The sequence below is a fragment of the Silene latifolia genome, chromosome 4, assembly GCF_048544455.1.
Source record: "Silene latifolia isolate original U9 population chromosome 4, ASM4854445v1, whole genome shotgun sequence".
Taxonomy (NCBI): Eukaryota; Viridiplantae; Streptophyta; class Magnoliopsida; order Caryophyllales; family Caryophyllaceae; genus Silene; species Silene latifolia.
Window position 1 is genome coordinate 9,062,257 of NC_133529.1, and position 18,408 is coordinate 9,080,664.

Here is an 18,408-nt window from a genome sequence, read left to right on the forward strand (position 1 = left end):
TGAATTACTAATGGCATAAGAAAAACTCGAAAAAGCAACAAAATTTTCGCTTGAATTTTCGAACTTTTTATTTTCTAGTGGGTGCGAGGTCCCCGGATAACCCTTCCTCGATCCATCAGACCACCATTGTTTATGACTAAGGTGGTCTGATTTAAATGGCTGTCCACGCACCATAATTATTTGGTAACTCCTCGTCAAATGACAAATAGCTCAGTTCAACCTTTTCATCGAGATAAAACCGACCGAGTTAAAACAATTATGGTCGGGCTAATTCATGTAGGACTTAAGCCAAATACTAGTCAAGTAGCCCGTATACGATGAGTTTCGGACTTTTGTCCAACCCACATTAGAAGGCCTATACTGAAATCCACTAACGCTGATACGGAACAGTGGCCCGTTTACTTGTGGCCTTGATTACGTCAAAAACGCACCTGTTATCTTTGAAATTCAATGCCTTCCAAAACCAGAACACGCTAAAGTATTTCTTTCCAAAAATAAAAAAAATTCTCCCATTTTTCTAACTTATTTTGACTCATTTTAATCTGCTCTTTATTCTTTCGGTCAGTCTTCTTTTCAATATCTTTATGATTATCAACTGTGTAATGCAAACTGCTCATGTTTTATTTGTCGATTAGTCTTCTATAAAATGGTTTTATATGTTTATTTAATCTGTAATTCTGTATTTGACCATTTCCGGTTCATTTAATTTTGCTTCTTTTACTCAATTTGGTCAATTTTAGTAGAATGTTTGTTGTTTGATTGAGTTTATTATGCGTGTTGTAGCCAAAACGAAGCGTTTTGTGTTGGTGGCGGTGTTGGAATGTCGAGCAACAGGAGAAGTATCTCGTTGTATTCGAGGAATAAAGCTGGACTAAATGTTGACAACTCCGATAGAAAGTCATTCTCCTTGCAACGACCTATGTATGATTCACTCTCGATTGTATAACGGTTTTACAAGAGACTTACTCTTTTGTTGTTGTTTGCATTTGATGATTTGATGTTGTTCTAAGTTCCTGATATCTTTTGTAAGACCAATTCAGTTACAAATTCTCCGTCTCAATCATTTGTTTTCTATTTTATTCATTATATGAGGGCATTTTAATCAAAGGTAAACAAATGATTGGAAAGAAGGGAGTAATTTTTAGCTGGTAACCATTTTCTTGAATACTATTAGAAATTCAGAAGAACTGCGTGGAAGGGCCATTGAACAATTGGAAAAAGTCCGGGTTCACTTAAGAAAAATGAATTTTAGGGACCAATTAATCGGGATTTTTAATCGAATGAAGACTATTTACAACTTCTGTTGACCTGTTTAGTTTCAATTATAAAATGATCTTATCTGTTGGGAAAGTAACCGCAACATTAATCCAGGGCATAAGTTAAACTCGAGGTTTTGAATATAGCATTTAGAGTCTTTGATGGTTACTATTTTTTAGATAAGTTACTAATGTTATTCTTTAGTAATATAAAGTATGTTCTAAGCATAAATATTAGGAGTTAGGTTAGTAAGACATTTAAGACTCTTAATTTGGCTATATGTTAAGAGTTAGGACTTAGGACCTTATAAATATAAAGGTCATTAGTCATTGCTGGATAGGTGAGTGTATGCTTAATATCCCGAGTTAAGCATAGATTGAAATCTTAGCTAATTGCTAAGTGTTGGAGGATTGAGATTGTATTATTGTTAGAGTGAATAATAATACAAGGTTAGGTTGTCAGGATCAAAATTTTGACAAGAAAATGTTTGAGGTTGTCATTGTTTTATCATAAAACCGATTTATTTTGTGATCAAAATTAACCCTCCCATATGTTTTCAAGTAGCTCTTTTAATGCCGATAGCGGTAGCTATAGTCATAGTCACCGTGTTACTATTAGTGAAAAGATGTTCATACTCTTAACTTATTTTAGGCCTGTCTCACATAGACTTGGCGTTATTTTGGTGGGATTAAAGGAACGTCTTGGCTTTCTTTTGACTTTTGGGTGAGATTAACAGCCTAACAGTTATAGCAAGAGTCAGACTTTCGGTAAAGATTTATCCTATCTGTCCGGAACTTGTTTAGCATGGGGTAAATATTTTTCAGTAGTGAACAATTTTTATGTGTGAAACCAGCCTTCACTTGTGTATGTATAATTAGCGCGTGACAAGACTAAATTTCTAGTTTCTGTGAGTCTTTGGTAGTGTGAGTTAGTGTCGGCGGGATATGCTTGGCCGATATAGGCTCATTAGATTTTTGAGCAGAGTGATGCAAGGAATCAATTTTTTGCATGAAAACTTTGCGTATAAACACTGGGTAGACTCCCTCCATGCGCTCTGCAAGGAAAGTCAAGTAAATGAATAACTAGATAACCTGTCTTTTCTTCTTTGAGTGCTTGGTAAGTTGGTAGTTTCTTATCAAGGGTTTCTGGTTAACCCGCCTTCTAATTAACACCCAATAAAATGTTCAGCTCTATGACGGTATCATGATTTTCTGTGTGCTTAAAGTGTTTGTAAGATGAGTAATGCTTTCAAAAAGCGAGAGTCAGCTCTTAATACAGGCTCTTCGGTTTCATCTTCAAAGAGCTAAGAGTTTCTGAATTCAGGAGTTTAACTGGGGAGAGAACAGTAAAGCGGTTGCGACTTTCGAGGGCTCTTACTGTTCCTGAAACTACAAGTGTATATGACGCTTGTCAACGAATGGCTGCCCGCAGAGTGGATGCTGTATTGTTAACTGATTCAAATGCTTTACTCTGTGGGATTCTTACAGACAAGGTTCACAGTTACTCTTTTTGCAGCATTAGTTTGTTGACTTTTGGAAATCATGCTATTTTTCACATTGTATTTGCTTGAGTTTGTACTTTCTAACGTAATCCTTTGTAATGTACATCAAGGATATTGCTGTAAGAGTAATAGCTAAGGAGCTAAATCTTGAGGAGACTCCTGTTTCAAAAGTGATGACCAGAAATCCTTCATTTGTTCTTTCTGACACATTTGCTGTAGAAGCATTGCAGAAAATGGTTCAAGGTACCGATAACAATACATCATAGCCAGTTTGAGTTTGTCACCTCATATTATGCTTTATAGGTTCTTCAAAACTCAAAAGTTCACCTGACCCTAGCCATTCCTTTGCAGGAAAGTTCAGACATCTGCCTGTGGTAGATAATGGACAGGTTGTCGCTTTACTTGATATAGCAAAATGCTTATATGACGCTATTGCGCGCATGGAAAGGGCTGCTGAAAAAGGCAAGGCTATTGTTGCAGCTGTTGAGGGTGTTGAAAAAAACTGGGGTTCATCAGCTTCTGGTAAGTTTAGGGCTTGACATTAATGTAATTGTGTTTATGCAGAGTAAAATATTGTTGTTTAAAGGTTTTTTTTTGTTAATTATTTGGTCCCTTTTCCCCAGACGTGTTTTCTCTAAACTCTAAGGCAGTTGTTTTGCTGAATCTTGGCAATCTTATGTTGATTACAGGCAATAACAGTTTCATTGATGTACTGAGGGAGCAAGTATTTAAACCTTCTTTGTCTACAATTTTATCTGAGCATTCAAAGTAGGTAATATCTCTTCTGTTTGGAAGTTTCTTTTTGGCATATTATGCCTTTATGTTAATTTAATCTAATGCACCTGGAAGCTGCTTTCTCAGGCTCATAACAGTATCACCAACTGACACAGTTTTATCAGCAGCAAAGAAGATGCTTGAATATCAGTTGAGCTGTGCTATTGTGGCTGTAGAAAATAGACCAAAGGGGATCTTAACGTAAGTATCTATAATAATGGTAGCCATCGCTATTCAGTTTTCAGTATGATGTTTCTTTGCTATTAAATGAACATGTGCTAGGTTCCATGTTTTAGGTTTTCTTGTTACTTGATAGACTCCGGTCTTTTGTACTTTTGCATAATACCCAAATCTCAAATTCTAAAGAGCTCTCAAAATTTTCTTGCCTATTGGCTATTTTAACAGTTCCAAGGATATATTAATGCGGGTCATTGCACAAAACCTTCAGGCAGATACAACTCCTGTGGAAAAGGTATTCAGTGAAACTCTTCATGGATTGCTATAGCTTTGGTTGAGGAAGTGGATGGTTGTCCTATGGAATTCTGTATTTCATATTTGGTTCCCTCCATACATTGTTGTAATATTTAAATTTTGCTAATTTTCATGCTCTTTGGGTAAATATGCAGGTCATGACACCCAATCCAGAGTGTGCAACTGTTGACACAGCTATTGTTGATGCTTTGAACACCATGCATAATGGGAAATTCTTGCATTTGCCAGTTGTGGACAGAGGTATTTTTGAATTTAGAATACCTTTTTTTTTAGGTTATTATAGTCATTGTGTCTCACTTTTCTCACGGCTTTGAGTTACTTGAGGGCAGAAGGAGGTGTTGTTGCTGTTGTAGATGTGATTCACATCACCCATGCAGCTGTTTCTACTGTGAGTCTGCTTACCCTTTTGTGTGATGCGTAGACTAAATGTACTTTTACTTTTGGACTCTTTCTCAGATGGTTGCAAGCTAATTTGGGATATGACCCCTTACTCCAAAAAAAGTAAATGAAATGTAGAGTATGTTTTGCTGTTGAAATTTGTCACAGAGGCACTCGTAAAGATTAGAGGACAGAACATACCGCTTATTATCTTTGCTCATCTGTTTACTGTGATTGTATTTGCCATTTATGTACATTATAAATGCTTAATGGTGATGGAGAAATTAAATTATGATGACTTTACATTGTTGATCTAAGGATGTAACCAGCTGGCTTTGGTGATTGTAGGTCTTGTCTTACCTCTTTTGGCATGGGGTGGCTATATATTTGCTAGGTTACTTTAAAGTTTAGCCTTTAGGTGTATTCTTTTGGCTATCTCGATGATTATGCCTTGCTTTTATTTGGCGTAGTTATTGTGGGGATAATGGAGTGAAAACGAAGGAAAGTAGGAGGTAATGATGACGGCGGATAGAGGAAAGAAATGAAGAGAGAATACGTGTTACCCTATAAAGAGGGTGCTAGTTACCATAGTTTTAAATCGCGTATCGGTCGGTAACATTGTCCTGGAATTGTGCTTGCATCGCCGTGACGTTTTGAGTCTTGTATATCACGGCATATTTATTTTTAAAAGATTTTGTAGATATTATATTGTCTATAACCAATAACTAATTTTACGAATATTATACAATTTTGTAGCACTTATGTAAACAAAGTTTGGCTGGTACAAAGTATAACTTGGTCTTCTCGGGCCCTTCGCGGGAATTAAAAGACCGAGTTGACCTATACACGTTATAAATCTGTTGTCTCAGCTGATTTTTTTCCCTATTTTTAATTTACCGATGCATCTCGCGGCGAGATTGCACGAGATTTTAAAAGCATGGTAGCTACCCGCACCTTAGGGTAATGCAATAGTTTTGCACCTCTTCCTTTTCCTCCCTTTTATGGTCACCCCATGTTCCCTTCGTCATCATCACTTCCTTCTTTTTCCTTTGTTTGGACTGTTTTTACCCTCGTGACAACCATCCTCAATCCAAAGAGCCCCTGCTGCTAAATGAAGATAGTACTTATGACTTGTGAGTACGCTTTGTAGAAATGTAATCGAAGTAAGCATACAAGACAAACAGTACTAATTTTGTTCACAACTGGCTGACAGTGTGTATTTAAATTTCTAGGAAATATATGATAATCATTCACCTGCCATAAATGCTGCGTTGCTGCTGTATATTGTTATCTTCTTGGTTCCAGACTTGCGTCATCAAGTAGTTTGTGCAGATGTATTTTTCTAACTAATTATCTTTCTTCTATATATGATAACTAGGTTGGTAATACAGGAGGAGTAAGTACCGAGGCTACAACAAATATGATGCAAAAATTCTGGGATTCTGCCATGCAATTAGGACCAACAGATGACGATGACGACACAATGAGGTATTCCTTCTGTTAATATGACCGTTCTCTTCTTTTCTATTTTTTTCGCATTGAGGTGTGCGTTCACCCATGGACGGTTCCAAAGGATGATTCATGTTAGCCGACCCCAAATTATTTTGGGATTAAGGCTTTGATGTTGTTGGTTGTTGTATTCTAGTGAAGGATCTCAGAGACTGCAATCCGAGAGTTGTGAGACAGGGATATCCTTCCCTATTTCATCATTGCAGCCTAATACCTTTGCTTTCAAAATTGAAGACAAGAAAGGCAGGATGCACCGCTTCATATGTGGTGAGTACTGCTGAAAGAGTGATTATCACACGACTGTTCTGTTTTACTTTTTACTTTTTAGTAGTACATTCCTTTTATGTTTTAACGACAAGGATGCTAGTGACTGTGGAGAGAACTTGACGAGTGTACTGCAAGTTCACTAACAAATAATTTTGCTTCTGAATTCAGATACCAGCAGTTTGACAGATCTGATCACTAGTATACTTCAGAGAGTCGGTAGTGATATTGATCGGAATCATCTCCCTCAGATTTTGGTATAATGGGTCTTCCCTCTGCCTTATATTGAGCTCAGGAACACTTGATTTTGTTCTTTTGTACTTGAAGACATTCTTACTGTTTATTGCGTGCTGTAGTATGAAGATGAAGATGGTGACAAAGTTGTACTGGCCACTGATGGTGACCTTACGGCAGCTGTGGATCATGCTAGGTCTGCTGGGTGGAAGGTAAAGCATAGTGCTTTTTTTCTTTTTCTTTTTCTTTTCTTTTTTGAAGAAACCCCAAACCGGGATGAGTTAATATAATGACGATCAGTTTCAACAATGTCAGCAATAAAGCGTGGTAAGGAACTAACCCAAATATGCCTACCTATACTCAAAGAACCAATATGAGCAAGCTTATGTAAGCTTATGTGCGACTCGGTTTGATTTTCTAACTATAAAAGACAAAGAAATACTACAAAAATTTCAAAGCAATCCTTGGTTCCACCTCCCATCATCTTCTTATCGCCATCCCGCACCGCACAACACCCTCGCTATCTTGACACTCAATCCCTAACTTAATTCCGCACTGCACAACACCCTCGCTATCTTGACACTCAATCCCTAACCTAATTCCCCCCATTCCCCCCCCCCCCCCTCTTCCTCTTCTTGACTCCGCCACCTCCCCTATCTCCCTCACAAAGTCACAAGTTCATGCGCCCACCTAACCACCTTAGCAATTTGCACCTATGATACTCGGACTCGGGTACGAATCCTTCTTGTGTCGGATACTTGAAGCCCAAAAATCAAGGATATGAGGACACAAATAATTAGAGGATACGACAATTTTTGGACAAGGTCAAAGTATCCAATTATCATAATCGGACGCGGTGAACTTATCCAATCTCACATTTGGACATGGTCAAAATGTATCTGATGTAATATTTGGATACGGTCAAAGATATATATATAGAAGTAACTTAAGAAATTGAAATTTATAAATAAAATGCATAAAATAAAACCGATAATTCAATTGATCTCCTCAAACCAAAATCCTCTTTCACATTGTCATTAAAAATACAAATTTAACTTCAAAAACAAAATCGATTTCATTGAGGTGAACGACTCTAAGCATCATCCTCTTCCATATTTTCGCCGAAAATTGTGTAGCCATTTCAAAATCGTCCAAATAAACGTCGAAACCCCCAAAATGATCAACATTGCCCTCACTCGACCTTGGTTTTGTATGTTGATGACATTTTACTAGCCTAGCTACCTTGGTTTATTACGTAAAACTAAGGATTATCTCTCTACAAACTTTGAAATGAAAGATATGGGTGAGGCTTCCTATGTATTAGGAATAGAAATATTCCGTGATAGATGACAAGGAATTTTAGGATTGTCTGAGAAAGCATATATATTGACAAAGTACTTCAGAGATTTGGCATGATGACTTGTTCCTCTAGTCTTGTCCCACTGCATAAAGGAGACAAACTTGTTATTGAGCAGTGCCCAAAGACTCTTATGGAACGAGAAGAAATGGCAAAGTATCCTTATGCATCTCTTGTGGGGAGTTTGATGTATGCAGCTCTTGGCATGTTGGGTAGATTTCAAAGCAACCCAGGAATTGCTAGGATTTGTTCATTGGAAAGCTGCAAAGAAAGTACTGCGATATTTAAAGGGAACAAGAAACTACATGCTCACCTATAGAAAATCAAGTCATCCACAAGTGACTAGTTATTCTGATTTAGATCTCGCTAGATTATCCAAGACACTTATGATAACCAATTAAGAAATTTTAGCATATTATGCGCGCTTTATGATTTTAATATGAAAACATTTATGTAATTCATGACATAAGATGTTATTAGTCTTACTCATTTTATTGTCATTAGTAGGAAATGTTTTCTTTTGTAAATAATGAACATGTTACAATTCAAAAACATATGTTTCATATTAATTTGCTAATAAACATAAATGGTTACACATCAAAGAGTAAGTTTCACTCTTACTCTTAATTAAACCTTGATGGAAGGTTAATATTATGTTGTATGTTATGAAATTTGATCCTCTCTCTACCTATAAATAGTGACCTTTGTCCATCACAAAGATCATCACAAAAATATGATAAACACATACATTAAAGGTTTATAGGAAAGGGAGAGAAACCTCATTTCTCAACTAAGGGTTTATTATTCAACAAAGATCTTAGGGTTCATGATTATCACAAATGTAATTTTATTTTAATCATATTAGAATAAAACTCCGGACAACATGATGATAATAAGCTTTGTTGAATAATAAACCCTTAGTTGAGAAATGAGGTTTCTCTCCCTTCGCCTATAAATCTTTAATGTATGTGTTTGTCATATTTTTTTTGATGATCTTTGTGATGGACAAACATATTTTTTCGATGATCTTTCTGATGGACAAAGGTCACTATTTATAGGTAGAGAGAGGATCAAATTTCATAACATACAACATAATATAACCTTCCATAAATGTTTAATTAATAGTGAAACTTACTCTTTGATGTGTAAGTGTGTAACCCTTTATGTTTATTAGCAAATTAATATGAAACATATGTTTTTGAATTGTAACATGTTCATTATTTACAAAAGAAAATATCTTTTACTAATGACCATAAAATGAGTAACACTAACATAAAAAATAATGAATTTACTACATGTCAACAATTAAGGAAAAACATTTGCTATCACGCAGTAAAGTAGGAAACATGCAAATTTAAGGTTCCTCGTGATTGCGTGAAAGAATGCAGATATTACACTGGACAAACAAAGTCATCCATCATTTTAGGGTATAACTTAGACCAAGACTAGGCTGAGATATGAGTTTAAATGCGAGGAACTAGGAGTCCCGCTCCATAATTTGCCCACTAACTCAACGGCTCTTCGGCCATCCTGGCATCCACCATATAACTTTCACTGAGATTTTCCAATCCCATAGCAAAGTGACCATACTCTGCCTAGACATTTTTTAGGTCATCGGGGTTTGGAAACAACCTCTTAAAACACAAATTTCTATTTGGGAAACCTCCTGATTATCATTTGTGGCAACCCTAGGTGTTAAACTGTTTCCCCCTTCCAGCCTTATATTTTGGAACTAATGAACGAGCCAAACATTGAATGGGTGTGTTGGGCTGTTGGCTGTTGCTTTTGTTCCAATGACTCAAACACATGTATAACATCAAAAAATAAAGATTGCCCGGTGATCAAATCTTTCTCCTCATGTGTGAGGATAACCGGCCTAAGGTCCTCAATCATTGACTCCTACATATCACAGACCAAATGTATACCTAATGTAAACCACCAAGTATTAGTATCGGCAAACCTAAGGAAGTTATTTAAAGAGGTCGTAAATTCCATTCATCATCGACTATCATTCTCACAAGCGTGTCCTGACTTCTAACAAGCGTTTGCACATTATAATATTAGAAGCTTTTCGGCTATGGTTAACAAAGTAAGGTCTGTATATTTCTTAAAAATATTTAAACCCTTTGTATGGTTTATTAGGAATTTCCGAATACTTTGACACACTTCAATCAAGGTCGGGAGCAACGCATATGACACAAGCGGAAAAACGAAGGACGCTAAGTATGTTTCTAGTCTCTTCCTGGAAACAATTGAATTGAGAAAGTAGGAGCTAGCATTGTTGTTCAAATTATCATCCATAACGATGCAAATTTCAAGACTGTTGCAATGTTTATCCAGGTTAAGTACCCTCACCATTTGGACTCCTTGTCTGGTGCATCCTTTGAATTTGAATTTAGCTCTGAGGTCTATATGTAATCCTACTAAATATTCAGCCATTATGCTGATGTAAATTTAAATTCATAGGATGCACCACACAAGGAGTCCAAATGGTGAGTGTTTTTACAAAATTTCACAAACACCGAAAAATTTCCCGAGAACCTTCACCATTTGGACTCCTTGTCTCGTGCATCCTTTGAATTTGAATTTACCTCTTAGCTCTTTCAGCACTTTCAGCATAATGGCTGAATTTTTAGTAGGATTACATATAGACCTCAGAGCTAAATTCAAATTCAAAGGATGCACCACACAAGGAGTCCAAATGGTGAGGGTACTTAACCTGGATAAGCATTGCAACAGCCTTGAAATTTGCATCGTTATCGATGATAATTTGAACAACAATGCTAGCTCCTACTTTCTCAATTGTTTCCGGGAAGAGACTAGAAACATACTTAGCGTCCTTTGTTTTTCCGCTTGTGTCATATGCGTTCAAGAACATGGCTCCCCCTCCAGAAGCAGCTATCATGTTCATAAGAGTTGAGCAAAGAGAAAGACCCTTCTTTTTCCACGAGTCTGGGAAAGGCCTAGGCTAGGCTGGCTGAAGTAGTAAATTGATTAGTGTTGCTTCTTGGGCTAGTAGGGTGGATCTCACCCTATTGTATGAACATAGCCCTCTAATTTGTACCCTCCCATTTAAACGGCTTGAAATGAAGTTTTTTAATAGAGCAAACGATAACAAAGTAGCATAGAACAATTGAGCAAGCTCTTTGTCAGCGTCGTCTCTCTTGAATCATTCTACTACTGCCCCAAGAGTTACTCTTCCCTTTTCCGTGCTTCCCCTTCCTTTTTCTTCCGTGACTGTGTATAAAAACCCAGAGGTGACTCCCCATAAATGACTCGCCTAATCAACATCTTTCAATCACCATCTCTCTTATTAGTTACTATTACAAATTTACAATACTACAATGAAATTTAAAACTCCACAACAATGATTTCTCAATTGCCCTTAGCAACTAATCGACTACCTAACGAATCAATATGCTCCCTTTGATCCAAAACCCCTATGGAACCGTGTCAAAAATCTCGAAATACCTAAATAGATCCAAACCCTCCCCCGTGGAACCATGTCAAAAATCTTGAAATACATAAATAGGTTAAGAATGGGAAATGGTCGTGTAACTGCTGTAATAAAGTCGTGAAGGGATCATACACTAAGGTGAAAGGCGAAGTTATCTCATCACAATGTTGAATCATGCCCGGTTATTTCGAATGAAATACTCCCACAAAGTAGAGTCCAAAGAAGAAAAAGGAGAAAAAGGAAGCGCAGAAAAGGATAGAGTGGTTCAACCAAAAAAAAAAAAGGGGGCAGTAGTAGAAGGCTTCAATATGGCCGAGAGATGATGCTACGAAAAGCTTGCTTGATTGTTCTATGCTTCGTTGCCGTTTGCTCTAGTTAAAAACCCCCATTTCAAGCGGTTTGTGAATTAATTGGGAGGGTACAAATTAGCGGGCTATGTTCCACCAACATATAATAGGCTTAGAACCACCCTACTAGCCGAAGAAAATGCACATATCAATTCACTATTTTAGCCTTTCCGAGACTCACGGAAAAAGAAGGGTCTCTCACCTTGCTCGACGGATAGGCAACGACATCTTGTTATGAACATGATGACTCGTTCGCGAGGGGGAGCTATGTTATTGAAAGCATACGACACAAGTGGAATAACGAAGGACGCTAAAGTATATTTCTAGTCTCTTCCCGAAACAATTGAGAAAGTAGGAGCTAGCAATGTTGTTAAGTTATCATGTGAAACCTTTTCAATTGAGAACGAATATGGCACAAGCTTTTATCTTTTTGGAATGACTCTTTCGCTTCATTTGAAAATTTGAAAAGGCTAAGGCGATGGGGTCCCAAAGGGATGACGTGAAGGCCCATGCCTTTTGGACACGAGGCGCACTGATTTTTCAAATGAATATCCATATTTTACAATCAAATTTTGAGCAAGAATAGTCCTTTTTCTTGTTTTTAAAGAGGGCTAACATGTATTTAAAAGTAAAAATAAGGATAAGGGGGCGAAAAGAAGGGTAAAATAAAAAAAATTGGTAAAAAAAATATGGAAATGCATACTGATGTGTCTCCCTTAGTTTAAAAAAGCGCGCCTTGAATGAGGCACTAACCACAACCTGTTACTCCGACACGTTAGACCATTGGCGTATCCCGTGTCGACACGATACGACACGGAATACGACACGGGATACGTACCTGACACGCCGGAATGGGACACGAGTCGGGTACGACACAAAGGAATGAGAAAACTTACCTTGTTGCTCTCACGAAGCTCTTCAAATATGAAGATCTCGACTTTCACCGATCTGGTTACATTGGTGGATGTAATCGCTGGAAGAAGGAGAAGATCTCACAAAGTTAGCATTATGTGTGTGAGGAGGAGACAACGAGAACTGAGAAGGGAGAAAAGAAGGAAGAGAGAGAAAGTGTCGTGTGGAAATAGGAGTATTGCGGCTGAGTAGTGGGTTGCATATTTAGGGTTTCATTTTTAGGAAAAGAAGAGCGAGTGGGTACTTGGACAGCTGTAAAGTGTGGACACGTGTAATATTTTACTCCTCACCTTTACTAAAGTTCTAAATTGTACTATTACATGTATATACATATCATACAAACCACAAGTCTATAATATATTTTTTTATTATTTCCTAATTTATGTAAAAAAAAAAGAGAATATATGTATATAATAAATAAGACGTGTAGTATCCGTGTTTAAAAAATAGTCAAGATACTCCTTTGACCGTATTTCCGTATCTATTAAAATTCAAAATCACGTCTCGGATACCCCGATACGTATCGGATACGATACTCTGTATCCGTGTCTTAGTAACACAGACCAAAACGCCTTTCTGCGTTTTAGGCGCGCCTTTTAGACAAGGCTCGCTTAGCAAGGCTAACTAGTACGCACTTTCCATATCTTCTAGACAAGGCTCACCATTTCTTTTCCCCATTATTCATAACTTTACTCCTTGACATGTTAGCCAACTTGAAAACTAAAAGGCTATTGTTGCCAAAATTTTTACTTGAAAGTTACAAATTTGCTATCAAAACTAGGGCGCCTCTCGTCCAAAAGGCGCGCGCCTTCGCCTTGCGCTTTGCGCCTCGTCGCCTCGGCCCCTTAGCGCCTTGATGCGCCTTGCGCATTTTCAAACTAAGGCGTCTCCAGTGCGCCTCACTAGTTGCTCCTTGGGTGTTCCTTATGCGCCTTTTGTATTCCTTGTGCCTTAGGCACTCTGATGTGCGCATGCGCGCTTTTTTAAACTAAGCCCTTTCAGACATCTCTCCCTTGTTAAGCCTTTTTATCTACATCTCCTCTCAATTCGTGAGAATCCTCCAAATACTTGACAACTTCTAAGCATGTAGGTTTGCCAAACCCCTAGAGATCGTACAGAGCAAATCTCCAGTCCTTGCCTCTCACGCCCTGCAAACTGCATCCTGGCAATCCTCTTCTCCTACCCATATTTGTTAAAATCAGAATAACATTTTACTAATTCTATCCTGTCCCACACGCCCTATGTTGCTCGGGCTCTTCAATATTGCCTTGTGTACTCATGTCGAACACTCTACACTCAGATATGGATAGCACACTCAAAACATTTCATTTCAAACATTTTAGACCAAAAACATGAGCTTTATGTCATAAAATTGCCGAATCCGACATTTGGATACACACCCATATTAGATACTTCTAACCCAGTCCGAGTAACATAGCGCACACCCATCCAAGATTAATTTGATAGGTGCATTTAATTTGATAGGTTGTTGGTCTGACCACTCTATCCATATGAATGTGCTTAGCTCTCGGGGAACATATCCACCCAAGCCTCGTTGAACATAGCCCTATCAAGTTTGCTTTGGCTGTTAGCCACATCTTCTTAACCATTATCAAAGGTGAAATCATAGCCCTCAAGGTCTGAACCCACAGTCATCCACTGTATCCCGAAAATTGTTCATCTTTCATTGGGGACGACTACCTCCTTTTATCTCAGTTGCGTTTGCATAAAGGACCTCATTATTACTTTCCTAATCTCACTACCGTTCAATTTTGTTTCTAAAAGAAAAACCATGGCATGGGCCTCCCTTTGTACAAGACTACGGAATCCGCCTACTATACAGGGGTTGCCCAACCCCTCCACTTATTGCTCAAAATCTTCATGATGCGTGGTGAGGTAAGTGCCCTCAATCGCTCACAGTTTCTCTATCATGTTCTTAACAGCCTTATCTTCCAAGTTTTTGTATTCCTCAATCCTCATCAAATGTCTCGTCAAATATCTTGGACTTTTACGTTTCTGTTCTGATTTCATCTTGATAACTTCAAGGAGAAGCTCTAAGTTTCTCTATCATTTTCTTAACAGACTTGTCTTCCATGTTTTTGTACTCCTCATCAAATGCCTCGTCAAAGATCTTGAACTCTTAGCTTTCTGTTCTGCTTTCATCTTGATAACTTCAAGAAGAAGCTCTAAGTTCCTCATCGTATATTCGTATTGCAGCTCTCGACCAATTTCCCACTTGGCATTCTAATTCCCACCACTGACTTCCTTGAATTGGTAGATCATATATCCTAAAGCCTAAATAGGCATGTAGAACAAAGGTGTATCCGACATCTTCCCTTCGCTGTGTGGATCATTACAGCACCATAGAAATTTGTCAAAATGCGAAGGTTGGGCTTGGGCTTCGACAACCCTCAACTTACCATTCACATCCGAAAATCGAAATACAAATATTTCCTTCAGCATCTACCGAATTCCCAACCACCTTACCTTGCGTATTCCAAAGTTTGCCATTATCTCGATAGCAGCTTTGGTATTGATGGCTTTCACCGTCCAGATTTTTCCCATGAGCAAGGAATTAGCGCAATTGTCCTCTCTCAAATCTCCTTCAGCATCCCAGATGAAACCTCATCCTTCTCAGCAATTTCCTTACCTTTACGCCTACTCGACGTCTCCTGATCCCTCATATCAATTCCACGCCAATCCACCACCAAATACTCCATGAAACAATCAACGAGGCAATAAAAGAAAACAAAGAAGCACAAAAGACCATTTGAAAACCAGAATCCTACGATAGAGATGTACGACTCGGCCTTCAAAAACAAGGACGTATCAAAGACGGAGCCTATTCTCATAGGAACCCTAGAGGAGCCTTTTTTTTAGTTTTAAAATCGCCTCTTGGAAAAAAAAAGGGTTAAGCAGAGTGCTTCTCTTGTTTAATAAAAGTTTCGTATATAAGGCGGGCTGTTGATTCAGCAGCTAAATTTTTTTGTGCTGGAATACCTGTCCATTATGTCTTGCTGTTTAAAGAGTGCTATAGTCTGTAGAGCATGGTATCAAATATTAATTTCTGCCATGAACCTGGATTTGGTCGTTGTTGGGTTTTAAAAATACAACACTTCTGCAAGCGCACGAGGCCTTGACGCCTTGTAGTAAGAGGGTTGTCGAATACTTGGGACGGTTAGCAAGGTCACGAGTCTTTGCTTCAGTCTAGTTTAATAAAATCAAAGGTATGTTCTCCGAGTTTCAGAACACCAAAGTAAACTAGCTTGGAAAGTAATTACGAATAACCTACCAATTAATGCTAAACTAAGAACTGTCGGACTTTGGGCCTAAGATCGGTTCTTAAGGGTCTATAAATTTGCCAAACAACTAGTTATAACTTAAGGCTTAATCTGGCTCGTAGATTAGCGTTCTTTGAAGTTTGAACCGCTTTAACCCAACTCGCTAATCGAGTAGCCCCACTTATCTATTGCTATCAATTACTTAAACAAGGCAGAAGACTGATACAATATTTTTGAACAGGGCTTAAGACTGCACCTAGATTACTCAGGAGTAAGGGGTCGTCGACGAGCCTCAGGGTCTTCAAGTCTGGACTATGCTCATCCTGATGCATGGGCTACTGCTTATAGTGGTGTCGCAGCTGGTGCTGCCCTAGTTGCCGGATTGGGTGTGCTCGCGTACTTGAAGAGATCTGGCTGATGATTCATCTACTACCATAAGCTTGAATGCTTTTACATAATTACAAATATAGTGCCACAAATGGTTGGAAAGGATTCACTCATTTTTTTAACCCCTTTTTTTTTTTTTTTTTTTTTTTTTTTTTTTTTTTTTTTAATTCAGGGGCTGTGAAGGCCCTGAATGGTTTGGCCGTCTTTTTGGGGGTAATTTTTGTGCTCCTGTGAAAGAGGTAAAAAGAGATGTACTAATATAAAAAGAAGATAAAAATCGATAAAGGGGGCGAACAACGATATCCGTGTCTTTTGTATAGGTCATAAATACCACATCACGTTTTTTGGTTGCTAATCGTGCATAAGACTTCTGTAATTTTTTCTGGGAGAAGGATGATTCCATGATTACACCGATCGACCTATTGGTTCAGTTGATACATGTTAAGAATGGAAGGGTGAAGGTAACTACCCCCTAGACTTAAAGTAATTCGGCTATGTTTGCGGTAATATTCTATGCCTAGAAAAAATATAAAATACCCTCTCATTCCAGTCATTTGTATTTTTTGTGACGTAAACAAATGATTGTGAATTTGCGATGGAATGAGTAACTATTTATGAGAACACTAATATTGGGACTAGATTGGCAAAACTCTTCTTGGGATAACAAGCAAGAGATGCAAAAAGAAATTAGTTCATTGTCAATTTGAATCCTCTTCATCAGCAAGTCTCATTGAAGACAGGATATCCTATATATGGTGAAGAGAGGTCAAAGAATAATATCAGTGAGTAGATAAGACAAAAGCAGAATGCTACTCCCTAGGCATTCTGCTTTTGTCTTATCTACTCACTTGGGTATTACTTGACCCGTCTTCAGCATGTGACGGATGTGCCCGTCTTCAATGAGAATTTATGCCTCTTCATTTCCTCTCTACTTCCTTCCATTGTCCCCAAGTTATCAACGTTCTATTGTGGGATAATCGAACGGTTTTAATTTTAATTTGAGAAGTTCAAATGAGGTGTTTGGTTAGAGAAAGAAAAAGGAATTAGGAAGGGGTTAGTGAAAAGGATATAGGCCCAATTAAAATCTTTGTTTGGTTACACATTTATACCTATAAAAGGAACACAAATTCTTGTTTTAGACGGACAATTTTGGTTTTATTTGTCAGACGGATAAAATGTTGCCATTTTTTAAGAAAATGTAACCAATTAATTCACAAAATGTTATGACTAGAGGTGTCATTTTTTACCTTGAAAATGATGTAAACAATAATGGTAACATGTTATCAGAAAATAACAACATTTTATTGTAAAATGATGACATGTTACCCGTCTTATTTTAAACCAAAAGCAATGATTTTAAGAAAAACGGACCGTAAAAGGAAATAGTCAAACACCAACTTACATCCACTATTTTCCTTACCACTAACATTTACCACCACCCACATGGGCCACATCCCCTAGAACACAAAATCTCACCCAAAACCACCCTACACCACTCCAAAAAAAACCTTCCCCACTCCTAAGCCCCTTCCCATCCTTGGTTGGGTTCAATAGGGGCATTGACGCCATGGTGTATGTCTCCGCTGTTGACGGGTGGCTAGGTGTAAGGAGCCGCACATTTAGCCGCATAATCCCTGAGAATTGCGCGCGCGGTCCTTTCACTTCGAGCCCTTAGATTTTATATTTCTGCTTATGTATTTTCATTTTTGTTTTTAGTTTCATTTAATACTCCAAGACTACTTCCTGCGTGTCGAATCTTGGAGTCTCGTTTTTAGTTTAAGATATGTTTTTAGGCATTTAGAAAATATATCGCTATTCTACGCATTCAATGTATCCTGCTACCAGAACCAAACTATCAAATTTGCCTCTATGAGAGGTGCTAGTCTATCAAAAACCGCTTTTCATCCAAAAGCTTGTTGTTGCTTGTTGCTTGCTTTCAATAATCGTATTGCTTACTTTTATTGCTTTCGTGTGCCGGACTTGATAATCGTGACTAGGATTTCCGACACACCCCGAGTCCCGAGAAACGTGCTAGTGGGCGATCCCTCACTAGTACGAGACCCTTGTTGCTTGCATTCTTGCCATAGAGTTGGACAAGGATGCGCACCACGATCCGGCAAAAGCACCGGACCGTGACACTAGGGGCAGACAATGACAACATGTGGTGGTAAATGGTAGTGGTGGAGGAGAAAGTGGGTGGGTGTTGGTGGTTGCTTAGGTTTAGTAGGGAAAGGGAATGAAAAATCTTGGGCCAAATA

General features: G+C 38.1%; 1 protein-coding gene across 1 annotated transcript; it reads left to right on the forward strand.

Annotated features, from left to right (window-relative positions):
- Positions 1-442: 442 nt before the first annotated feature.
- On the forward strand, positions 443-16,564 carry LOC141652831 (CBS domain-containing protein CBSCBSPB5-like). Its single transcript, XM_074460435.1, has 15 exons — positions 443-560; positions 784-921; positions 2,581-2,749; positions 2,869-3,001; positions 3,110-3,280; positions 3,448-3,526; positions 3,620-3,733; positions 3,938-4,004; positions 4,159-4,264; positions 4,354-4,412; positions 5,781-5,890; positions 6,048-6,178; positions 6,347-6,432; positions 6,532-6,621; positions 16,005-16,564. Exons 2-15 carry the CDS (start codon positions 821-823, stop codon positions 16,179-16,181), a joined length of 1,593 nt encoding a protein of 530 aa, XP_074316536.1. The 5' UTR covers positions 443-560; positions 784-820; the 3' UTR covers positions 16,182-16,564.
- Positions 16,565-18,408: the final 1,844 nt, after the last annotated feature.